The sequence below is a fragment of the Lissotriton vulgaris genome, chromosome 2_1, assembly GCF_964263255.1.
Source record: "Lissotriton vulgaris chromosome 2_1, aLisVul1.2, whole genome shotgun sequence".
Classification (NCBI taxonomy): domain Eukaryota; kingdom Metazoa; phylum Chordata; class Amphibia; order Caudata; family Salamandridae; genus Lissotriton; species Lissotriton vulgaris.
In genome coordinates this window covers 1,643,314,231-1,643,333,533 of record NC_141687.1, presented here as the reverse complement: position 1 = coordinate 1,643,333,533, position 19,303 = coordinate 1,643,314,231, and the positions used below count along the sequence as shown (strand labels likewise).

General features: G+C 48.3%; 1 protein-coding gene across 1 annotated transcript in view; it reads left to right on the top strand.

Annotated features, from left to right (window-relative positions):
- The first annotated feature begins 9,748 nt into the window (after nucleotides 1-9,748).
- Nucleotides 9,749-19,303, top strand: part of LOC147732988 (CCN family member 2-like) — a 71,791-nt gene continuing 62,236 nt past the window's right edge. Inside the window, exon 1 of the mRNA XM_086957539.1 lies at nucleotides 9,749-9,826. Coding sequence (XP_086813665.1) covers nucleotides 9,764-9,826 — 63 coding nt within the window. The 5' untranslated portion in view covers nucleotides 9,749-9,763. The remainder of the gene's footprint in view (nucleotides 9,827-19,303) is intronic.

The following is a 19,303-nucleotide window of genomic DNA, read 5'->3' as shown; positions in this document are numbered from 1 at the left end:
ATATGATTGATTGATTGATTGATTGATTGATTGATTGATTGAATGGTCTGTATACCTATTACATCAATTCAGGAGGACGCCTGCCATCAAAGTATCGTGAGTGGGATCTCGCTGGTTTCTTCACAAATAAGATCAAGGCCATTCAGGCCACCTTCGTGGAGGAACCGGATGGAGGGAGTGGTGTGAGGCGGGACTTTGGACTGCCGCAGACTTCGGTGGCAGTGCTGTCTGACTTCCCTACTGTTTCCAGCGAGGCCTCTCTTACGCTGTTGGCCAACCTTAAATCTGGCTCGCCACTTGACCCCTGCCCTGCCAAATTTTTGGCCGGGATGGCGGCAGTGGTGAACCCTTTGGTCAACCCTATCCTTAATGCCTCCCTGAGGGAGGGTCGGGTCCCTAGCTCTTGGAAAAGAGCGATGGTGATCCCCCTCCTAAAAAAACCGGGCCTTGACACCGAAGTCTTGGCGAACTACAGGCCTATCTCGCTGTTACCAGCACTAGCGAAGCTGACGGAAAAACATGCTCACGGCGCTCTCTCTAGTTTTTTGGAAGCCAATAATCTGCTCCATCCATCTCAATCGGGCTTCCGTCCTAATTTTAGTACGGAAACAGCTTTGATAGAGGTGACTGAGATCATCAGGGAGACTCTGGATGCCGGCGGCAGGGCCATGCTGGTCATGTTAGATCTTTCGGCGGCTTTCGACACCGTCCCCCATAAGGCGCTTCTAACTAGGCTTTATGACATCGGCCTGAGGGGAACGGTGCTGAGGTGGTTCACTTCTTTCCTGGAAGGCCGCCGCCAGACGGTCTGGGTTTCCCAGAGCTCCGCCGAGATGCCGCCATTGGGAGTTGGGGTTCCACAGGGGTCTGTGTTGAGCCCCACATTATTTAACATCTTTATGTCCCCTCTGGCGGCCTTGGTGGAGGCGTATGGGGCCCAGATCGTCTCCTATGCCAACGACACGCAACTCCTCTTCACATGCGGGAAAGATCAAGAGTTTGTGGGAGAGAGAATCCGGGACTGCCTTGCGCTGGTCTTCAACTGGTTCCAGCGGAACGGTCTGAGGGCCAACTCAGGCAAGTCCGAGATTTTATTTTTTGGTTGCGTTGCCGATCCGGAGTGGCAACATTGGTGGCCGTCCGACATGAGTCCTCCTGCACAGTCCTCAGTGGTGGCCAAAAATTTGGGCGTCAAGCTAGACAATCAGTTGTCGCTCCGAACTCACATTCTTGGCCTGGCCGGCACCTGCTACGGATTATTGAAAATGCTCCGCAAATTCTTGCCTTTGTTATCTGAGGAGCACAGGAGGATTACTGTGCAGGCTCTGGTCGGTTCGAGGCTAGATTATGCCAATGCTCTTTTTCTCGGCCTTCCTGACTATCTGGTCCAGCGCCTTCAGGTGGTGCAGAACTCTGCTGCCCGGGCGATCTTTGGCCTAGGGAGACGAGCTCGAGCGTCCGGGTTGCTCCAGATGCTTCACTGGCTCCCCATCAGGAAGAGGATCCAGTTTAAATCCTTGACCCTGATGCATAAAGCTCTGCATGGATCAGGAGCGGGATATCTGCAGCGGAGATTGACTTTTTATCGTCCAGCTCGGTCCCTCCGCTCGGAAGCTCTTTGCAGAGCGGTGGTTCCACGGGTGAGGAAGGCCCGCGTGGGAGGGCGGTCTTTTGGTTGCAGAGCCCCCCAGCTTTGGAATCTGCTTCCTTTCTCTCTTCGGAGTACTGCCAATTTGCTCCAGTTTAGGAGGGGCCTGAAGACCTGGCTTTTTAACTCCTAGTTTGTTTTACTGCCCATTGTCTTTGTTTTGCTCTGTTGTCTGTTTTTAGCTGTGTTGTGTTATTTCATTATGAGTTGAGGGTGGAAAGCGTCGGGACACTCCTTGTGAGTAGCTGTACGCTATACAAAAGCTCAATAACATAACATAACATAACATAACAAAGTAGCATCTAAGTTCCTAGACCCGGGGATGATAGCTAAAAGGCTTCTGACTAGACGGTGGAAGGCAGCGGACCCACCACATGCACGGGCGTGGCGACACTCGTTGTTAGCAAGGCAGAAAGCATCTCTATCAAACGTGAAGAGACATTAGGATTATGTTGTGATCCCATAGCAGCTAGTTGGGACACCCTCTTAAACAAACTGCAGCATATGCAGGAGGGAGACCCTGAGGACCCTCCTGACCGAGACATGGGTGAATTCAAAGCAGTGAGCTATACACAGCGCTAACAGGCGCACCATGATATTCCGTGTGTGTACATAGACCACTTAAGAATGTGAACAACAATGGGCACTACACATAGGAGACGTCGAGTAACACTCTAACAAGGATGCGCTACGCAAATATGCGCGACAGTGGGAAAATTAAGATATTGTGGGCAGGTCATTATTTTTATTGTTCTTGTTCATTTTTGATTCATCTTATTGTTATTTTTCATTTTTGATTCATCTGTTCACAGGCCCAATGTGTTAGAACTGGAAGGACTCTTCCAAAGCACTGCATTTGTTTAATTTCTAACCCATCAAACGATGCCGTAACTTTGCATAGTGCCTAAAAATAACGGTAAGTCATGAAATGTATATGCTTCCTTTTCCTCGAAAGAAACAACTGTCACAGCTTACTAGGCTTTCACGTTGCGAAAGGCATAGATAATGTCTGATGTGATACCGCATAGATATACACCATCTATATTAGCACTGTTTTGGGAACCTTAACTGTATGAGAAAAGTGTTACAAATTATTGCTTCTTTATATACTGCTACATAAAATCAATAAAACAGATTTAAACAAAAAAACATATTTGCATTCACTCATCCAACCATCACCCAATCCACCCATCCTTCACTCTCCACCAGTTGGGCGAAGGAAGGGGAGGCGGTTGGAGCAGACGAAATGCATCTTCAGCATAACACTATTGAACGTTTCCCTGACTCCCCTTTTGTTGATCAGTTTTACAATGGTTGGTTTGGGAGGCTCAAAACCGATTTAATTTTCTTCACTCACGATACACCCTCTTGGTCCACCAGCTTATATAATTCCCTTAACGTCACCTCCTCCTCCTCTGTCCCTCATGGGAAACAACTAAAAATGTCCCCCTCTGCGTGTTTCAACGGCTCCCTCACTATATCCCTCTATAACAACGGTACAGTCATGATCCAAGGCAAAGACACCTGTCCCTCTCTCTTTGACCACCTCTTCCCCTCCCAACTCCCCTCCTCTGAGACCGGGTCATCCCCTGACTCTTCATCTAGCTCCACCCATTACTCCCTTTCTCCTCCCCTGACCCCCCTACACTCCAATAGGCTGCACCCCAGAGAAGTCAAAACAGATAGATTCCCTTGCGTTGCATACAAGAATAGCTGAAAGTTAGCTATAACACAAAAGAAACAATTTTATATCACACACATTAAGAGTATAAACAAAATTAATATTAAAAGTATATAACAATTTATTGAAGTATAAAAATAGCATACGGTACACTTCTAAATAACATCCAAGAACAGATTAAAAACAAGTTTATAATTTTGCGACCTGCACAAAAAATATAAGACAGACAAAGCTAAATTGTAAAACACGAGACTTGAGAATTTACAGAGCGTACATTCACAGTAAACTTTTCAAACAACCCTGGTGTTATAACCTCACAATCTTATATACATCTGGGAGGAAATGCGTGAATTATACATGAACTTGCGTCGACGCGTTTCGGTGGTTGTGCGTGTGAATAGGTGCCACCTTTGTCAAGACTGTTATTTTCGTTGTCTGTCTCACAGATGGATCTTCATCGATCTCCTAAGATGAATATACATGAAATTAGATATCTAATTTTTACAACAGGGTAATTCTGTCTGGTAGACAATTTGTGCTTATTCTAACTTCTAAGCAAGGAGGGTCATATTCCAAGACAGTATCGGTTCCGCCTTGGATCATATCTAGTAGGCTATTACCTCGAAACAGGACAGTTTATTCAAAACTAAGTTTCAAAGTACCATTCTAACAAGGTAGTTTGTCAGTTGGATTTAGAGTGAACCTCCATACGCTACGAGAAATTAGGCATGTACATAATCATTTTCCATATAACTGGGTTTGCTTAGAAGTTAGAATAAGCACAAATTGTCTACCAGACAGAATTACCCTGTTGTAAAAATTAGATATCTAATTTCATGTATATTCATCTTAGGAGATCGATGAAGATCCATCTGTGAGACAGACAACGAAAATAACAGTCTTGACAAAGGTGGCACCTATTCACACGCACAACCACCGAAACGCGTCGACGCAAGTTCATGTATAATTCACGCATTTCCTCCCAGATGTATATAAGATTGTGAGGTTATAACACCAGGGTTGTTTGAAAAGTTTACTGTGAATGTACGCTCTGTAAATTCTCAAGTCTCGTGTTTTACAATTTAGCTTTGTCTGTCTTATATTTTTTGTGCAGGTCGCAAAATTATAAACTTGTTTTTAATCTGTTCTTGGATGTTATTTAGAAGTGTACCGTATGCTATTTTTATACTTCAATAAATTGTTATATACTTTTAATATTAATTTTGTTTATACTCTTAATGTGTGTGATATAAAATTGTTTCTTTTGTGTTATAGCTAACTTTCAGCTATTCTTGTATGCAACGCAAGGGAATCTATCTGTTTTGACTCAGGTTTAACACCCTAATTCCCTTGTTCTTCTCAAGGGGTTCCTCTCGCTTTTTACATTAACATTGCACCCCAGAGAAGCACAGGTCGGCCATCTTCCCTCCCCCTCTCCTGTGCGCTCCTCTCCCATTCCTCCCCCTCACAGTATGCCCCCCCCTTCATCACTTCAGCCTTACCTCTAGCTAATACGCTCCTCGTCCAATCTGCATCATCCTGGTACTCCAATCTCATCTCCTCCCACCTATTCCTACTTCACTCACCCCTTTTTAGTCTACCTCTCCTCCACCTTCTCCCCCCAGTTAACTTTCCTCAGGCTCCCCTTATTCCTCCCTCTCCCCCTCTTCTCTACCCCCTCCTCCTCTCGCTATTTACCCCGATTTCTACACAAACCCATTGCATCTCTCTCCTTCCCCCCTCTCCTCCAGCAATGCTATGCTATCCTCTCCCCCCCCCCCCCTTGGTAACCCTTTCCATTTCCCTCCCTCTGGCCCAGCAGAACCATTTCCTTTCTTCAACCTCCCTTTCTCCCAACCATCCTCACTCTGCCAGATGCCCGTTCCCTCACAGCCACCTCTCCTAGCTGACAGGACCTCTCCAACAACCTCCCCTCTTTTCCGCCCTAACCTCCTACATCCCTATGATTCCTCCATCTCCCTCTAAATATGTCCTTAATTCCTTTCCTTCTTGCAACTCCGACAAAGACAACCCCCTCTTCACCTCTGATACACCAACTCCCGCTCTCAACCTCCACTTTTCCCCACCTATGAACCCTATACCCCAACTCTCCTCCTGTCCCCCAACCTCTCCCCGCCCTTCACCACCAATGTCACCCCCCCGTTTCCATAGAGCCACCCAACCTTCTGTGCTCTGCCCTACTCTCTCTGGAAAATAAGCTAGGCTCTCTTACCACCTCCATCTCTCAGCTTGTAGTCACCATTTCACTTTTAAGCTCCAAGATCTCGACTTTTCCATACACCTCAACTCCTTCAGAAAACTCTCACCTTCCTACGAGATGCACCTCGCCCCCTCACCCCAGTATAGCCAAGCATAACCAGCCGTCTGCAAACATCGTTAACTCACACAAGCCCTAGAACGCCACCCTTCTTCAACTTGCATCTCCGAGCAACCCAACTATCTACACTATTCCGACCATCTCCTCTGTCAGAACCAAGCATCCACCTAAACCCTCCCGAGCACCCCCGTATAAGTACAATATCCCTATCACCCTTCATAGCCCAAGTGCCCCTGTCACCAAAACAGTCTGACAGAGCTGCGCTGTCTGCCCCACAAGTGCAGATCTGCAATAAAACACAAACTTGAAATCTCCGATACCATCACCCTTCACAATATTGACATGCTCTTCCTAACAGAGACCTGGTTCAACGATACCTCTCACTCTATGTTTGATCTCCTATTACCCACAGGCTATTCTATTTTTAGGAATGACAGAATTGACAAAGTTGGGAGAGGTGTTGCAGTCATCTTTAGGAACTCCCTCCAACTTAAGGCTTTTCCTAACAGCTCCTTCCGCACTTTTGAATGCCTATCTCTTGAGCTTCAATTACACCTGGCAGCGGCCCTGCGTTTATGGAGGAACTCACTGACTTCATTAGCGACCAATACTCACAAAGTGACAATCAGACCTTTGTGGGTGACTTCAATCTCCACTGGGGAGTACCGCAAGACCCTTCTGCGAATTTGCTGGCCACCTTCCTCTCTGCAAACGATCTTATCCAACACTGCACAGAATGAACACACTCTAAGGGCTTAATCCTGGACCTTGATATTTCTAAAGCAGGCATGCTTTCTATTGCCACCCTTATTCATGTAGACTGGTCTGACCACCTCCTCATCCCATTCTCTCTTCACGTATCACACTCTATAACTCTTGGCCAACCTAAGAGGCCTACCTCCTGGTTCCGTGACATTAAAAATACTGACGTTGGTTCCCTCTGTGAATCAGCTTTGCTGTCACTGCCAAGGTTAGACCCGAACCTAGATGTTGACGATCTCACCTCCCAATACCTCACAGTCCTTGCAGTCAAAATCAATAACGTCGCTCCTCTCCAAAGCAAAAAGAAAAGGTCCATTCCCTCAGCACCTTGGTTCAACAAATCCCTCTATGGAGAAAGGAAGCACCTAAGACTCCTGGAGAAACAATGGAGGCACTCGCCCTCCACCGATAATTTGGCCACGCTTCGTTCAGCAAGATCCAAGTACCACAAGCACATCTTCCTTGGGAAAGCGTCGCACTCCAGAACCCTCCTTGACTCAGCCAAAAATAGACCCAAAAAACTCTTTGATCTCATCAAGAATACTAACTGCTCTCCCCCAACCTCCAAGTTGGAGGATTCTACAAAGAAAGCAGCAGATTTCGCTGTATTCTTTGACGAAAAAGTGAAATCACTTGTGGACCAGGTCATTCATCCTACCCCTTCAGAGGAGCGCAAATCACTAGCCATTTGGCAGAACTTTGACCCCATCTCTGAAGATGCCCTCCTCAATTTCATCCTCGAAACAAAGCCCTCCAACCATTCTCTAGACCCCATCCCCAGTGCCATTGCCATTGACTTCTATACCTATTCTCTTCCCTATTGGACCACTCTGGTCAACCTCTCCCTCTGTCAAGGCTCCCTTCCTGTCCCCTTCAAAACAGGGCAGGTCACCCCTCTGCTTAAAAAACCCACTGCTGATGCGAATGACCTCAACAACTTCCGCCCCATTACTAACCTACCCTTACTTGCGAAGATCACAGAAAGATGTGTTGCGAAACAACTCTCTCGTCATATCAAGGACAATGATCTTCTTGACAATTTTCAGTCCGGCTTCATCCAAAACTGCAGCACTGAAACAGCCCTGCTGCAAGTGATTGATGACGCGCTGCGGATACTCGATTCGGGGGGGGTCCTGTCTTCTTATTCTCCTTCACCTTTCTGCAGCCTTTGACACTGTCAATCACAACACTCTCCTCAACACTCTTCAACAGAGAATGGGCATGGAGGGCACTGTGCTTAAACGGTTTGCTTCCTTCCTCTCTGATAGATTCCAAATGATCAAAATAGCGAACAGTCTTTCATCTCCTTTGGCGGTAGGTCAAGGTGTTCCTCAAGGCTCTATATTTGCACCCACATTGTTTAATCTCTATTTAGAACCACTGGGAAATCTCATAAGTAAATCCGGGGTCCACTATCATCTCTACTCAGACGACACTCAAATCTACCTCAAGGTTGCCTCCACTCACGATCTCTCCGTCCTAAGCTCTACTCTGGACTCCATTCAAAACTGGATGTCAACGCATCATCTGATTCTGAATCCCTCCAAACTGAATTCCTCCTCCTCTCCTCCTCACTTTCTCCTCCCCCGGTTCAATCATGGATGGATCAGATGAATCTACTTAACAATAAACCCATCATTGTCGACAGCGCAAAATCCCTGGGTGTCCTACTCTACAAAAAACTCAATCTTATCTCCCACATCAACTCCATTGCAAAGTCTGCTTAATACCAACTGTGCCTTCTTTGGGGAATTCGTCGCTTCTTCTCGGAGCAAGACCTTAAAACACTGGTGCAATCGCTGGTCCTCTCAAGACTGGACTACTGCAATTCTCTTCTCACTTGCCTCCCCAAATCCCACCTCTCCCCCCTTAAATCTGTTCTCCATTCAGCAGCTCGCTTCATTTATGGGGCCAAAAGAAGCGACCACATCACACCCACGTTATCAACCCTCCACTGGCTTTCCATCGAGGCAAGATCTATCTACAAGACTGCCTGTATCACCCGCAAAGCATTGCACTCCTCCTCTCCTCGCTACCTGGCGAATAAACTGAAACTCTCTGGAGGCTCTAGACCATCATGTAATGCGGAAAATGTACTGCATGAACCTCCCACTTTCAAGAAGGAAAGATCGGTGGCCCAATCCTTTTCAGGCAACGCAATGAGAATCTGGAACTCACCTCCGCCTCAGCTCCGGACCACCACTTCCTCCCAGGCCTTCAAAACTGACCTCAAAGTTCTCCTCCTTCAAATACACTTCCAAATTTAATTCACACCCTCTCTATTATCTGAAGGAAGACCTTCCATTATAGAGAATCATTTTCTCCATGACTATGGAAGTGCCTTCCCAGTGCGTTCTGCCAGTTATTGCAGTATTATCCTACCTGTGTTTGGTACTCTTTTGTAACATGCAACCGTCACTTTTCTCTTGTAATACAGTTTGCTACCTCTTACATTTTGTTTGCTTTAGATACTTGCACAAGTGCCACCATTGCCTACGTAACATTTGTTCTTGTGTTTGAGTGTCTGCCATTTATTGCAGTACTATACCTCTACTTGTATTTTGTATGCGTTTGTAACCTGCACACATGTCACTTTTTCCTCCTGTAATGCACCGTTTGCTACCTCTTGTATTTTGTTAGCTCACAATTATCACTTTTGCCTCATGTAACTTAACGTTTGCTTTTGTAATTTGTAATTTGTTCACTTGTAATTTTCTCCTCATGTTATCAGTTCTGTTCCTATTGTGAAGCGCTCTGACACCTTCGGGTAAAGTCCGCGCTTTATAAAAACGCATTAAATAAATAAATAAATAAATCATTTATATAGCGCTCAACGCCGAATTGGGGCTATCTTGGCGCTGTACCCCACCACCGCCCCCCACTGTCACTAAGTGTTGGCGGCAGACTTGTGACTGAAACTTCTGCGCGTTATTGTCATGAGAAGAGCAGTAAGGTGCTGTTGGACAAGCAGAGTGCATTGGAAAAGAGAAAGGTAATGACGAGGGCGGGGGAAGGAGGGGGTCAGGGGTGGGGGGGGGGGGATAAAGAGGGTGAGAAAGAGGATGAAGAAACCACAACGAGAGAAAATGGAAATAAAAATAATGCACCGCCGGGATTCTCCTTCTAAATTTGGAACGCTGCGCGCCCCCGCCCCTCCCCTTGGCCGCGGCCCCGCAGGAATCTGGGAACCTGCCCCGGAATGTGCCATGCTGCGTCCGTGGGGGTGGGCGCTCGTGTGTCAGGGTCACTCCCCTAGCTGCGGAGGCCGTTTAAATGAGGCTGTGCGCCCCCTGAGCCGGTAAACCCCGCACTCTACTACCCCCGCGACCCCAACATGCGCCCCTGGCCCCGCGAAATGTGGGGGCTCCTCCTGCTGCTGCCTCTGGTGTCCGGCCGGGTGAGTACCTCTGTAGGGGAACCATTCTGTCGGGTGCCTTACTGGGCGCTGCGTCGCGGCAAGAGCTGCCCAGGATCACACACTGAAGCTACAGAGCCGCAGCGCACCCACCACACGGCACCCCACCCTATGAGGAGGTGGTATGCATCTGCTAAGATAGCTCAGGGAGTTCATGCGCCTGCTAGCATCAGTAGAAAGCTGCATGAGTAATACTGACAGGCGTGGGTGGTAGCGGCGCTGACGGCGGGAATGGAAAATGCTGTAGAGTCGCACCAATGGTAGCATTCTTAAGGACAGTATTACTACGCAGAGCAATAGTAGTGGCGCCAGTAGTACTAGTTATAACGGTAAAATGAGTCAAAACAAATGTTGTATTAGTGGTAATAGCGGTACAAACAGTAAATGTAATAGTATTTTTGTCAGTTTCACTTGGTAGTAGTAGCACGACCAGGGGACAGTGGTATTAGTACTATCAGCAGTACTACCAGCAGCAGTAACACAAGTCGCAGCAGTGACAGTAGTAGTAACAGCAGTAATAGCAGCAAGTGTAGTACTAGCAACAGGAAAAGTAGCGGCAGTATTTTTTATAGCAGCAGTAGAGGTAGCAGAAGTGGCAATAGTAGTAGCAGAAGTAAAAGTAGGAGTCCTGGTGCTGGTAGAAACAACAGTAATAGCAGTAGCAGTAGAAGTGGGAGCAGTGATGACAGTCATGGGTGTAGATAGTAGTAGCAATAACTGGGGATGGGAGCAGCGGTAGGAGTAGGAATAGTGATAGTAGAAGTAGCAGCTGTGGCATTAGCAATGTATTGTAGCATCTCAATGGCACTTTCCACCTCTAGCTGAGGCCTCAAAGCGCTCTCCAATTGGTGGAGTAAGTCGTTTCTACATCTGTAGTACCCGGTTGGCTGCAGGGTGCTGGTTGCAGTGTTATATTTTGGAGTCATGGGTGGGACCCTGAGAGTGTGCTCCAGCCTTGGCGCGGTGGTGGGTGGGCGCATCATACTCATGGAGGGGAGAGGGAAGAGAGCTGGGGTGCTACCCAGTCAGGCTTGTAGTCCAAGGATCCTACTTTTGGGAAAATCTGTGTTTTTTTTACTTGTCTGAATTCTCGATGGCTGCTGATTGTCCTTATTCTCTTTGGGAGTGTATTCCAGAGCTTGTGTGTGTGCACTGAGCGCGAGCTTTCACCACTACAGTCAGTGGCGTAGCAAGGTCAGGTGGTACCCAGTGCGGAACATTTCTTGTCACCCCCGGCTTGACAAAATGGCAAAAATATGTGTTTAAAACACATATATGTGCCATTTTGTCACTCTCCTGAGTGATGACACGGGGGTGGGCCGCACCCACTGCAACCCTCTACCTACGCCACTGAGTACAGTTTATATGTAGAGAACTTTACATCCACCAGCCTGCCTCTCCTATGCTTTCCAAATTTAGAGATGTCCGCCCATCCTTACGACATTCGCTATTCATTGACAGGACCCACCATTACTGCACCGTCAAACTTGACAGCTCCGTCAAATGTTTCCAAAGTTTATGTTTCAAAAAGAAACTCCCAAAGTAGTAGTGTGTTTTTGAAAGATAAAAAGCAAATGACCGGCCACACAACTGGACTTTTTTCATTGGTTTGGGGGCTAATTTCTTTTTCTTTTCCCCCTTTCGGTGACAGACAGTAAAAAAAAAAGCCCACTCTAAATAGGGTGGACGGTTGGGTAGCTTATCTCCAATGGCCCCCTAATCCCCTGCCCCAGGACATTGGATACAGGTGTACGCAGATGAAATGCATACTATGTCGGTATAAACCTACCTCTAATCGGGCAGATGAGAGCTTGGCGGAGAGGACCCATAGTATCATTCAAACATTCTCTGCCAGGCCCCCATTACCAGTTCCACTGCCTCCTGGCTGGCATGTGATGTTTCAAGTGAAAAACAACATTCCCAGGCAGTGTGAGACAAAAGCAATGTAAAGCAAGGAGTTCAAGAAAAAGTTTTAATAAAAAAACATTGAATTTTAATGATTACGACAATTCTTGTTAATATTGAAAACAATATTCAGTAACTTTCAGTAGTACATTTGAAAATCATTATATATTAAACAATGAAAGAATAGGTGATGGTAGCTTCGACGCGCGTTTCGACACAGGCGTGTCTTCGTCAGGAAATACCGTCAGATTAAAAAATCTAAAATTAAGTAAATCAACTGTTAGAACTCACGTTGTACTGTACATTGCTAATTAATTTTCATAGTTATTTTTGTATATAGATACATAATGCTGCTTACATGATTCTAACATATTCAAAATGTTGTACACAGTTCCTATTAGTGAAATATACATCATCTATGCTTATATATAAATACGATTTTTCAAATGAAGCAATGAATGTAGTTATATAAGCATATACATATAAATATATACAGTTAGCTATAAAAAGCAATCCTTAAATGTGCTGATTTCACAATTTAATAAATAATAGTGAAGATGGAAATGAAGAAAAAAAGGAAAAAGAAAGAAGAAAAGGGCAGGGAAGAGAAAAAATGATTTTCTGGCATGATTGTGGGTGGCTGTATCCTGTATGTGTATTTCTTTCCGAAAGGTCATTGGCCTAGTTCTGTTCCAAGCGGGAAAGGTTGTGACTTCATTGTTGTGCCTTTTATCAGATGGGAAAATAAGCCACAGTTACACAAAACGTATTTTCATGAGATCTTTGTCAGGGCTACACGAAAATAGCAACAAGCTTCTGAGTCCTGCCACACAGGCCTTCGGTGGTCAGGGCAGGCTTTAGCACAGGTGGTACCAGGTGCGGCAATCTTTTTTTGGCACCCCCTCAATTTTGTGGGGGGGGGGGGGGATTTATATAGCGTGGACTCCACCCGAAGGTATCAGATCGCTTTACATGAGCACCAATTGCCTTACGGATGAACATATTCATTTTGTTAGGCACTGGGGAGATTAAGTGATTTGCCCAGAATCACAGGATGTTCAGTGTCCCTACTGAGACTCGAACCCGGTTCCCCAGCTTCGAGGTCGATCACTCTATCCATGATTAGGCTCAATGACCACCTCCTCGGATTCCCTCACTATTAACCACACAAAAGTGCCCCTCATCTCTCCTTAGCCCCTCTCTCACATACATTTCATTTGTTTTGAAGCACTTGTAAAGGCTGCTTTACTAATTCACTCAGCTGTCGCATGAAATACAGATCTGTCATTTGCAGCAAGCATATTATTATTCTGCACAACTTTATCAGAGTAATCTTGACATTTTTTGTTGCTGCCTGAAATCTGGATGCACATGGAACTCTGCAGCAGGTGCTTTTAAATCGTAAATTATTGCTAAACACCCGCCACCCCTTCCTAGGTCAGCTCCCCCCTGCAGGTGAGCACCCGCTGTGGCCGCACCGTGGCCCTGAGTGGTTTCATCCTGTGGCCACTAGCCAGATGTTGATGTGAAGTCGTGTTTCTTTTCATTTGTGTTGTACGAGTCAAAACATTGAGGCATTTGCACAAGATCGCACAGTGCGCACGTGGGAGCGAACAGAAGGGGAAGTGCTGCAGGCAGAACCCGCACCTCGTCTGCTCTCTGTTATGTGCGTGCTGGTGTGTGGGGTGGCATTCCTTGGTTATAATTATGATAATTGTGTACTTTGAGTAATAGGCTTCCGATGGGGTATTTGTAGCCTGTTCAGGTGCAGCACAAAATGCTTCTTTCTGTGGTCGTTGATACATCACTGAGCGAAGACTGCCACCTTCAGGACAGCAGAGCAGTGCCAGACCAACTTGAAACTTGAATGCATTTTCTGACATCTCGTCCATTTATTTGAGGGATAAAGTCAATGTTGTATGTGGGATGAAAAAGGCCGTGGGGTGGGGGGAAGTGGGGGGGGGACTCTGAAAAAGGACGGGCTAACTAAGCGAAACCAGGACTCCTTTTTAGGTTTTGACTGGCCATGCGCTTTGCGCATGTGCCAAAAAACCTCTTGAGTTGTGTGTGTGGCTTTGGGTCGGCCCTCGTCATTGATTGGCTGGCTCCGTAAACGGAGCCTTGCCATTGGACGAGGGGCCTGTCCGTCAATGCCGGACCAGACACGGGGGCGTTCCCGAGATTCTTTGGCTTTTGCCGACGTCACGCGACGTCAGCTGAAAGCCGGGAACGCCCCCGAATCTGGTCCGGGATTGAGGGCACCCGCCTTCCTGCTCCTGTGCGATGGCCGGTATAGAGGCAGGCAGTCAGTCAGTCCGAAGCGCTGTGCTTCCCCTGAGCGCTTTTTGTGCACAGCCGTTTTGCCCGTGAAAATCACCGCCGCAGCCCCGGGGCCGCGGAGAAGCCGAGGGAACCACCGCTGACGTCACCCGGGAGCCGCGCTACCATTGGTTCAGGCTGCGGGAGGCTCGCCGGGCGACTTGCGCGGTGATTGGCTGCTGGAGTGAGGAGAAACCAGGAAGCGGACGGGAGGCCACCCCCGCTCCTGCCGGGAAGAAGAAGGAACCGTCCTCCGGCGAGGCTCTCCCGAGGAGAGAGCCCTGCCACCGTCACCCAGAAGAGCCCAGCGGAGAGGAGCCGCCTCAGACAACCGGTGAGTGCGGGCGGGCTCCGGGTCGCTCCTATGCGTAGGGGAGTGCCGTGGGCAGGTTGATGTGCCCAGAGCGGCCCCGTTGCAGGCGGGCCGCTCCAACTATCACCCCAGTCAGCCTCGAAGAAGGCTACGTGAAAGCTGCACCCGCCCGGAGGCGAAAGATCGGCAGCATCAGTCAACAGTGCACCACTCTTGCACCGGTCGGTGCTTGCTGCGTTTGGGTGTCACTTAACTCCGTCCAGGCTGCCAGGCACAGGAGAGAGGCCGCACGGCAAGTGTCACTCGATGCTCAGCATACGTGAAAGCTGCACCCGCCCGGAGGCGAAAGATCGGCAGCATCAGTCAAGTGCACCACTCTTGCACCGGTCGGTGCTTGCTGCGTTTTGGGGTTTCCTAATCTCTTCCTTCTGTGACACACCAAAGACTCACCTTTAAAGTGGTTCAACGCCCGGTGCTCAGGATCACACGTCTCGCCGCTCGGCCGGGGCTCCCTGCACTAAAACTCACTCAGAGGAAAGGTGCGCGTTTGGAAGCCTCCAGTGACCCCGCGGATGAACGCCCCTGCCGGGGTCTGGCCCCTTTACACGTGTAGAGATTGGATATCTGATGGCAGCTGCACCCGGGCAGGAGGGCTCGTCCAGCCGTCGGCCCCGCCCTGGGATTCACAGCAAGGTGACCCCCCTCCTGCCTGACCCTCCAGCAGACACAGCCCTCCTGAATTAAAGCTATATGGGGGCGTCGTGGCCCTCGGATCCCACCCGCATCCACCTATGCACACATATATGTACAGATACACATCTAGCAGCTGCACCCGGGCAGGGGGGCTCGTCCAGCCGTCGGCCCCGCCCTGGGACTCACTGCAGACGCTGCCCCTCTTAAGTGACAGCTGTAGGGGGCGTCGTGTCCCTCGGATCCCACCCGCTTCGAGCAATGCACACATAAATAAACAGATAAAGATCCGATGCTGCGGCAGGACAGAAACACACCCCATGGATGAACCTCACGTGTCCTCACCTCACAAGACCCTATAGAGGCCCCCCCCCCCCGCAGTACAGGGCAGATAAGAAAGACAGGAGACCTCACCTGTGCCCACGAGGGCCGCGGCCAGGAGGCAGCCCAGCACCGCCTGCATCTCTTCGGGGGTGGAGGGGGCGGCAGCACCGCCGTGTGCGCTGCCCGTGTGATGGGTGTCCGCTGCCCGTGTGATGGGTTGCGGTGTCCGCTGTGATGGGGGTCCGCTGCCCGTGTGATGGGTGTCTGCTGCCCGTGTGATGGGTGTCTGCTGCCCGTGTGATGGATGTCTGCTGCCCGTGTGATGGATGTTTGGTGCACGTGTGATGGGTGTCCGCTGCCCGTGTGATGGATGTCTGCTGCCCGTGTGATGGATGTTTGGTGCACGTGTGTCTTCTGCTCTGCGCTCCGCCCGTCACTCTGCCTCCTCCCCTCCTCGGGGGTGTTTTGCTGTGGGGTGGGTGTGTCGGCGTGACGTCAGAGGGTGGGCTCTCTATAGCCTCTTCTCTCCTGCTGCCCGCCGGGTGTTTTTATTTATTTATTTATTTTATTTATGCAGTTTTATATAGCGCGGACTTTACCCGAAGGCGTCAGAGCGCTTTACAATAGGAACAGAAATGATACAAACTGAGACCATTACACGAACAGCAGATTGCAGAGGCCCTGCGTGTTCTCAGTGTAAACTTTTTCTGTGGTTAGTTAGTAGCCCCCTCCACCCCCCTCCCGCCGATCTCGAATGGAAGAGACCTACTTCAAGGAAAGAGGTGCGGCCTTTTCTCTGTCACTGAAAAACATTGACAGGTGCTAAACAGCCTAATGGAGTTACAAAAAACATAAAATGCCGCGATCTCCCTTTCTCGTGGACAGGGAGAGCCTGCAGAGTTACACCGAGGACTTGGACAAGCAGGGAAACCGGCTCGGCTGCCTGTCAGTACTAAACGCCACACCAGGGATAAATATATGAATGCAGTGCTTCGTTTTGCACAGCGCTGAGAATATATACGCCCCCAAACTACTGATTGCTTCCCAAGCGGTGCACGTGTCTGTCGATCCTCGAAGCCACCCTCCCAGACTAGGTGAGTCGGAGGCTGAACCCTCTGTGCAGCCGGGTTGCTGGTCTGCCGTTTCCACACTCCGGGTGTCCAGAGGCACTATGTTGTGTGGCAACATGCTAATCTTTACAGGACAGACCGGCTTTTCAAGGCCCCGGTCTCTGTAGTGCAGCCTGTGTAAATGCCACAGGAAAATGTCGGCCCTTCACGCAGAACTGTCAAAAAACTGGTAAATGGGCCAGTGAAGTCCACGTGTGTTTGAGGGGAGGATGGGGGTATTTGGGTGATGGGAAGACGGGGTGGAGGATCAAGAGGAGGAGGTGGGCATATGGAGTCGGCGGGCGACCAGCATGTCCCCAGCCTACACCGCCCAGGTGCCCTACAACTACAATCAGCTGGAGGGGCGCTTCAAGCAGCTGCAAGGTGAGTTGCACGCCCGCCGCTTTCTTGTCGGCGTTGCTATGGCACAGGGAGAGGGCGCCTCGGCTGCCTTATGTCTTTGCATGCGCATTCTATAGATTGGAATTAATTGAGCCACCAGGCCCCTACAATAATCCCGCCCACTGGCTAGTCTTGAATGTTCCGACCTGATGTGCAATTTTTCCCGTACTTTTTTAATGCTCTTGCTGTCCAGCCCCTACTTTTGTATTTTTAGTCGTGCTGTTTTCACCACTTAAGCCCTGCGTGTTCTGTGTGGGTGTGTGTGGGGGGCTCTGTGTGGCTGTGTGTGTGGGGGGCTCTGTGTGGGTGTGTGTGTGGGGGGGGGCTCTGTGTGTGTGGGGGGGGGCTCTGTGTGTGTGTGGGGGGGCTCTCTCTGGGTGTTTGTGTGTGGCATTTGCGAGAGATTAAGCTATTGGCATTGTAAACGACAATGCCATTTATTTACGTTACAAAAACATAAATAAAAATAATGTCAAGAGCAATGCCAATAGCTCTAACTTTAACAAAGGCAAAACCATTGCATTGTAAATGCTTGTTAAGAAGCGTGCCCTATGTAATCAAGGTTTTAATGCTTTAAACGGTAACTAAAATATTGTGTTTCCCAGTTTTTGCGTGCCTCTCTGCGAGTTTTCTGTTATTGCTTATAAACGTGACACACCACAAGCAATGCATCTAACGAAAACATGCCAAACGTTTTGCCTTTGCCAGTGCCTTTTTGCTATATCAGCTAAATGAATAACATTGATTTTGTTGTGAATAATTAGAACTGGATTTTTTGTTAACATTTTGAAACGACAGGTATCACGGAGGTCTGTGGACGGGGTAGCGGCCTTCAGAGTGTCTTGGACACTCCCTTTCTTCCATCACACCGCTTGTGCGGCTTTTCTCCCCACCTCTTTCTGAAGTCTTCCATCTGTATATCTCAAATTTCCCACAATTATCACATAATCGGCTGTCGCTCTGTACACTCTACAGAGAGGCCAATGATTGGATGTGCATGTAGTCTGCACATCTATGTGATCCATTGACAGGCACTGTGAGAAACTCTCATTTCCTTCTGCCTCAACTTTAGAGTTCTCAATATTGCCCCTTCGTAAACAAGCACCCACAAGCTGACCTCACGCAGATACCTCTAGGTGATGCAAGGCATGTATTACACAAAAAAACCTTCTAAAACACAGCATATTGAAAAAAGCCAGTGCACTCAGGGAATAAAGCGAAGTACAACTTGAAATGCAAACAGAGACTGCATCGCTCGCTTGGCTTTTTTACAGCCATTGCTGAAAAAATAATCAGTTTTACCAGTAAAGTTCAGAAGATTCATATACCTAATGGGGAACCGTTTCAAAGTCAGTTTTTATTTACTGCCGAGTCCGAGCCTCTGAATGCCCCACTTGAGGCCCAGATAATGGACACATCCTTAAAAACAACAAAGGTCCTTTCCTCAGATTTCAGATGTGAGGAGAACCCTTCAAAGGCAGCCAAAGCCACCACAAGGCCAGAACTGTCCCATTTAACAGATGCCCCAAGTTCACATAGGTCATTCCTCAAATTCACCCATATCATTCTCCACTCTGTAAAGTAGGCGCAGCAACTCTGTTTCTCCTGCATCTCTGTTTCCCCTCTTGCTGAAGCATTGCAACAAGTTCAGCGTGGCAAGTCCAGAGCACCCCCATGAGCCTCACGTCCAACCATTGATGGGGCCTTGCTGGGAGGAGGGGGGAGACACCCTAAATGAGATAACAGAGAGACAACTGACTTTTGATATGGCCACTAGCGTTCTGCACTGGTTCCCCCACACATCCAAAAACAAGATAACAAGTAAGTTTGTTGACATGGGGCTCATACTAGCAAAGCAGGAAATGACAAAACATTGGAAGGCGACAGTGGGGCCTAGCAGCAAGAGATGGAGGAGTGAGTTCATAAAGTGGGCAAATAGTGAGAGCGCATTAAGATATCAACAAGCGCGTAGGCGAAGCAATGATAGAGAGTTGGGGGCAGCGACAGCTTGGGAGACATTGGTACAGGCATTACGAGACTCTGAGACACAAGAGGACTGATTGAAGTTCTCCATCACACAGGGAAAGCCTCGTAGCATGACAGGAACATCAAAGGGGCTATGACATAGGAACTCCTGAGCACGACTGATATATAGGATTACTACTGCTGTATGCGTCGGTGACGAGAAATTGGGGAGAGGGGAGTGTTCTGGAAAAGGGAAGTTGAGGGTGAATAATTGACGAGGTTTATTAGTTTAATGTGGGACATTGTTAGCTCAACGTTGATACCATAACACAGCATGTAACGAGATTTAGATGGGGGGTTTCCTATCACATTAGAGATGTTATTGAGGCCATTGGCTCATCTGTGTTTATGTATGTATCGAACAGAAAATCA